Raw genomic sequence first — 6,434 nt, forward strand, 5'->3', positions numbered from 1 at the left:
CCCCCCCCCCCCCCCCCCCCCCCTTTTCCTTTTACGATACAAACAGCATCTAGGCATGTTAGCTCTGAGGGACTGCCACTTTTTATAACCCAGATGTCAAGTGTACATTATGAACGCTAAAGGGACCATGTCGATCGGTTACAGTGCCTGGTTTAGCAATTCTAGAAGCAGGATCTGGGGAAATATCACAAATATGACATAAGCAGGAGACAACAAGCTTATGTGTGCGTGGAAAAGGAGAAAGACGCACCCACGTGGCACCGGTGCTCTCATCACTCAGAAAAGTCCCTCTTCTGTGACTCTGGAAATGGAGTATAATTTAACTTGGGGGCCATTTCATTGTTCCCTTTAAGCTTCTTAGCTCTAAAATATTCATATTTAAGGCGAGAGAGGAAGAAATCTGTGACGGCCGCAGACAGAGGCGAGCGGTAGAAGAAAGAGGATATCAAGCAAGAGAGGTGGAGAGAGAGAGAAACTGACGGAGTGAGAAATAGGAGCAATGAAATAAATGAAAGAGAAACTCAGAGGAGGGGAGTCAGAAGAGGGATGCAGAGAACAGAAAGCAGCACTTTAACTGATGTTCTCTTATAAACAACTTTCTCTCTGTCTGTCTTTTATTTTCACGGTGAAACATTTCATGGCAGACCTGTCCAACAAGAGACAAAGCCATTTCTCTGTCATCTTCCCCAGCACTGGCTGCAGTGGAGGAAGCAGGCGAGAGACAGACAGTGTAGGAAACAACACACTCATAATTATAATCTGGATGTCACTGAAAGCAATTATTTACAGATATCTTGTCATAGTGACGCTGCTTGCTGCCACTCTTCAAAAGAGCAATTCTTGTTGGATAGGACAATTCAAATATAATGTTTCGCTTCGGAAACTACACACAGCTAATTTACACCAGCTGTATGAAAACTAATGAAGTAAGATTGGGGATTTATTCAGCCTAGAGACATTTTATGTCCCGGATGCTTGGTATTTATAGTAAAAGGGCACTCGTAGAGTGCAGACCTCCAACAAGGCAAAACACCCTATCTTGCATTGTTAATGAAAGTGAAAAATATTTTTTTTCCAATCCAAACCAAATGGTTTGGATTTGTTCAAAATTCTTTAAAGATTCTTCCTTAGTCCATCCTTCACCCTTCCATCACGTTTCATGAAAATTGGGACAACAGTGGGTCTGTAATCATGGTGACAAACAGACAAACAAACCAAATAGAAAACATTCAGTATAAAATTACATAAATTGTGTCTATATACTAATAAATACTATAGAATAGAATAAGGGTAAAAGTGTGAAAAAATAAAGAGAGGGCACAGTAAAAAGGGGCATCTGTATTCCTATGTAACTATGTAAAACCTGTATAGATATGTGTATTTATATTGATATGTGTTACAATGCTAAGCTCACCTGGGCCTGTAGAACAAAGAAAAAGCTACTAAGGCTAACTTAGCTCGTAGCATTTATTATAATGTCTCCTCTCCCTGCGTGTTGCGTTTAACATGAGAGCTAGCATGGATGACAATATGTCTTTCCTGCTTTTAGAGGAGTTTGTGCTTCGTTAAACTGACTCACCCCGCAGTTTCAATTCACGTTTAAACAGATGGTTGCTAGCATCTGTCTCTCCTGCCGTCTCATGTCCGCTACGCCAAGTCCCCTACGCCAAGTCCGCTCTCTGTTGTTTTTATTTGGGCTTTAATTTCTACCAAAGAATGTTTTGTGCTGTTTCGGGGGTTCTTGGCTGATCATTTTTTTCAAAGGGGAAGCATTATTGAAAAAGGTTTGAGAACCACTGTTCTAAAACATAACGTAACCATATAGTGCGTACACAGGGATTGATGTATCTTTTTCTCTGGTAATTAGTAATCATTCCGCTCGCTATGGTGCATGCACATGCATGGTGCATGTGGTTGAGTGTGGGATTGAAACGTGTAATGCACAGTCTTCTGTGAAGATACATCTTCATCTTGGCACTTAATTGAATGGAGCCAGACCGTTATGCAACACTCCAAAAGCAAAATGAGAGCTGACACGATTCAAAATAAACTATACATAGAGCATTGCATTAGTGAGTCACCACTTCCTCTTATAGTTAAGTAAAAAGGTTTCACCAACAAGACTCACCATGATGACAAGACATTGTGAGTATCCATTATAAAAAATGTATTTCACCTGTGTGGCTTCTGTTTTTGAGTTGCCAGAATCATACATGGATCTTTTTTCGTGCTACAAAACACAGCACTTGAGATGAGAGTAGCTTAAAAATATTGTTTAGGAGGAAACCGAGAAGGGAAGGAATTTCTTGAGGTTACGATGAGAACCCTAATCTTTCATCCCTATCGCCAAAAGAAAAATATAGTACACTGCTGAACACATATCAGCCGTTGCTTGTAAGTGAAAGTGTGAGCAATGATAACAAGAGGAGAGTAGATAGCAAACAGTCAGAGGTAGAGAGGGATGGAATCAGTGCGGAGATGTAATACGAGCAGTGCTGTATGTGGGCTCGGCTGTACGGCAGTCAGGCAGTCTCGGCTGCTGCTCCTGCTGTTGCTGCTTTTAAAAGAAAAACCCAAAGCTGAATTGATATGCTAATTTGATTGAGAAGGTGTGGGTGGATATGGAGAAGGTTTTGAACAGCGAGAGGGACCTAAAAGAGAGAATGACAAGAATGAGAGCAAAAGAAAGGGAGAGTGGGAGTGAGACATGATGGAGAGAGGGAAATGATTGAAATGAAGCAAATAAGAAGGAGTGGGACGAGACGCAAGCTCAGCGTGGCTCTGCACATTAGGTTAGAGAGTTTACAGTCAATCACCGAGCAGTTGTCAGTCAGCTGTGCATTAGTGGAAGCAGCTACATGGTAGCAGCACAGTCTCCACAGGCAACTGTTGATACATTGACTTGTTTTTTTAGACATTTGTTAATTGGCACATACAGTATAGTTTAAAAACAAACAAACCATGGTGTCCATGGTAAAATACGACATACAATTATTTCATCAGAGTATAATTCCGGTTTCTTACCAGTTGGCTCTTGCCTTCAGTTTTATCCACCATATCTATCACTTAGAGAACATTGTACTAACTAACCAAAGTAATACACCGGGCACCTGAGTAGCTCACCTAGTGGAGCGTTCGTCCATGTACAGAGGCTCAGTCCTCACTGCAGCAGCTGTAGGTTCGGCTCCGACCTGTAGCCCTTTGCCTCATGTCATTCCCTCTCTCTCTCCCCTTTCGTGTCTAAGCTGTCCTATTGAATAAAGGCGTAAAATGCCCCAAAAATTAAAATAATCAGAAGCTCTTCCTTACTAGTTATCATGTTAAAACAGTCAAGGACAAAACCACAAATTGGTTGGAAGCACACTGTTGTGTAAACTAATATGTATTATATTATATAGACCATTAAGATTGTCTTCCACTGTCACTAAGAGGCTCTCCTCAATCACAAAAATGTACCCCGATAAAAAGTACACAAATGTATCATAGTGTAAGATATATAATATCTATGACTGTTTTGTGTGGTAACTTGAATTTTCTCCTGACTGATTCTCAGAAACAGCTAAAACCAGAGAGTGCACTGAGGACGGTTGTCATCCAGGAAAGGAGACTCCATGTCGGGGTTCACAATGGCTGGTGTTTTCTTGACAAGCCCCAAGTGGTGGTGCTGGAGCCCCTAGCATCAGGGGCCAGGGGGCGATCAGACAGCACCTCCAAACTGAGCACCCTGGTCAGGGAAAGGTGAGCAGAATTGCATGTCTACAGTGTAGCTGTTACTGTCGACTACAGGACACGGTGGAGCAATATTCTTTTGTCAGACATAATCCGCAGATGTGTAAAATTAATTTCAAGAGTGCCTTATTTTTATAGAATTTAATCAGCTTGTCCTGTGCTGATGGGCAAATTATTGAAAGTTTCTCCTCAGTCAGCCCAAATTGTTTTTTTTGGAAAAAGCTAGGTTGATGTGAATTTTATTTGTGTTTAATATTGGTTAGAAGATGTCTGGATCATTGCAGACTGCTTTCCAACATCTACAGTATATGTATACATGTGGTGTGTTTCACATTCTGGTATGTCAACATCAGTTATTTTACATACTGGTGTCATTTATTTGTCACATGCAGACATCCAGTTTTGCTGGACGTGCTGGTGGCTTTGATATGGACTATAGCAAAGTGTCCAGCTCTTTTTTGAGCTGCTTCTGTTATGCCACACTTAGAGGTCAACAACCACACAAGCAAATCTACAGGCTGGTGACAAATTATAGAAAAATCCTGAGTTGCTGTCATTCTCTACTGTCATATAGGGATGCACCAATCAGACGTTTTCTCCCCAATTAAGGTACACTAACTCAGGGTACCAGACAATACTGATTGCTGATCCGCTGCAACCGCTCCTTTTCTTCTCCACATTTAAAATCTGTAAAACCTCTCTGTGGAATTGATTAAGATTATTTTTTATTTCTAAGGTAACATGAGGCTGTTCATTCTAATCAATTCTTAGTTATAATGTGCATTGGTCATGTCTGGCTGTTTCCCAACCTGCTTAATAAGGTCAGTTCAGTTCTAGTCGTCTATCAAAAAAGGCCAAAACATTACATAAATAATGTTTTTATACACATTAGTAGTTGCTGCACTGTCCAACAATTCTCATCCAATTCAACTGAAATTTGGTAAGTAGCAGAAAGTCAAATAGACACAATATTTGAAAAAAAACATCCTATTACCACATTTAATGATGCAAGTTAACACATTCAATTATATTTTAAATTAATCTAGTAGGATCAAATTTGTAAGCGGTTCGTTGACCTTGCTCAAACAACAAGTACTGTATGCTTGAGAAGGCCTTACATGTCCTAACACAAGCCCAGCCTCTTAATGTCCACACTATTCCATGCCACACAGGCCTTCACCCTCGTAAAACTGCCTTCCCATACAGTCCAATACCTGCTAGTACTTCATAACCAATCAAGGAGATGCAGCTCCTGCTGCCTCTGCCTCTGGGTTTTATTGAGACACCATAACACCCAATGCTCACCTTGTCAAAGCCAATGTGCTGATGTAAGGTCACCAGCATCAGCAGTAAAACACTTAGATTAAATGGTTTTAGCATGTGAGACACAGAACAAAGCTGGAGAGGCATGGTATTAAATCCGTAAACTGAACCTTAAAAAGTACACCGCCTGCACTACAAATTACGTATAGATCCTAAATCCTAAAAATAAATTGAATTCCCGGGATGAAAAACACTCAATAAATTGATTATACTTTCAGATAGTTCCGTGTAGAATAAAGTGTTAAGGCATACCTCTTTATTTTGTTAAACTTGATGTATCCACAAATCACTGGTCACTGCACTTTGCTAATTAGGGAAATCACTCAAAGTATTTCCTAACATTAAGGTTGGATACGGAACACGGTTCCTTTACTGTTAATGACCAATTCAAATCAATCTGTGTCCAATTTCGTTACCTGGGAGTGCATCTGAATATGGGTGAGAGAGTGACTTAGAGTATAGAGAGAGTAAGCGTGACTACATCACCCCTGCAGCTTGTTCAAGTCAGTGACTCAGGCAATGGTGAGCCAAAAGTCATATGTGGGGTTTTATCTTTCAAAACTCAATGCAGACAACGTTACATTATTATGTGCTTGCTCCACACAACAGCGTTCTCCCGCTATGCCTTGGTGAAAGATTGGTGCGTGTGTGTGTGTGTGTGTGTGTGTGTGTGTGTGTATTGCTGAGTGACGCAAGTTAGAGTAGTAAGAGTAGAGGAGAAATAAAAGAGCATACAGGTCCAGGTGGAAAACGATAAAAATCTTTTGGAATTTTTCTAAAAACAAAAAAACATCCTGCCTCAAAGCCTGCGACTGGTTGGAGGTTGTAAAGACAGGTTTGGAAGGGGAGAGGGAGGTAGGGAGAAGTTTGGACATGTTTTTTACAACTGAAATTCCATTTTTGTTATTACAGAGAGAATAAAGTACCAAAAAAGCTACTGTTGTGTACCAGTAAAGAACTCCAGGTACCAGTACCTGTTCAAATGTGAATGCTACCCAACCCTGCCTCACATTATTGTGTAAAGCGAGTGAACCTTTGAATGGCACAAGTAAACAACAGCAAGCCGTTTCAATGAATGAGCTGTCAGGGGCAGAGCGCATCAGTGAGCCATTTGAACAGAACTGCTTTGGCTGAAAAAGAAAAAGGTTTTGTGTTTATTTCAGTGACATTGTGCAAGTGTGTCATGTTGGTAACCTGAGTATTTTGCTCCTGCATGTTATAAAGAGACGATGTGCAAATGCTGGCACACTATCACCTTTCTCTCCACGGACAATATGCTAAATACTACATTACTACAATGCAAAATGTCACAAGAGACTATTAAAGAATCGCTGTGATGCAAGCTTTAATTTCTCATTCAGTAGAGATATATATATATATAT

The 6,434-nt window shown here is 40.5% G+C and overlaps 1 protein-coding gene across 4 annotated transcripts in view; it reads left to right on the forward strand.

The window, feature by feature from the left end:
- The window catches only part of nphp4 (nephronophthisis 4), a 143,056-nt gene that overhangs the window by 45,173 nt on the left and 91,449 nt on the right, over positions 1-6,434 (forward strand). For all 4 annotated transcript variants that reach the window (XM_034875512.1, XM_034875515.1, XM_034875513.1 and 1 more), the window contains one exon: positions 3,554-3,738. In XM_034875512.1, the coding sequence (XP_034731403.1) occupies positions 3,554-3,738 (185 nt within the window). The remainder of the gene's footprint in view (positions 1-3,553; positions 3,739-6,434) is intronic.

This window comes from Etheostoma cragini, chromosome 7 (assembly GCF_013103735.1).
Source record: "Etheostoma cragini isolate CJK2018 chromosome 7, CSU_Ecrag_1.0, whole genome shotgun sequence".
Taxonomy (NCBI): domain Eukaryota; kingdom Metazoa; phylum Chordata; class Actinopteri; order Perciformes; family Percidae; genus Etheostoma; species Etheostoma cragini.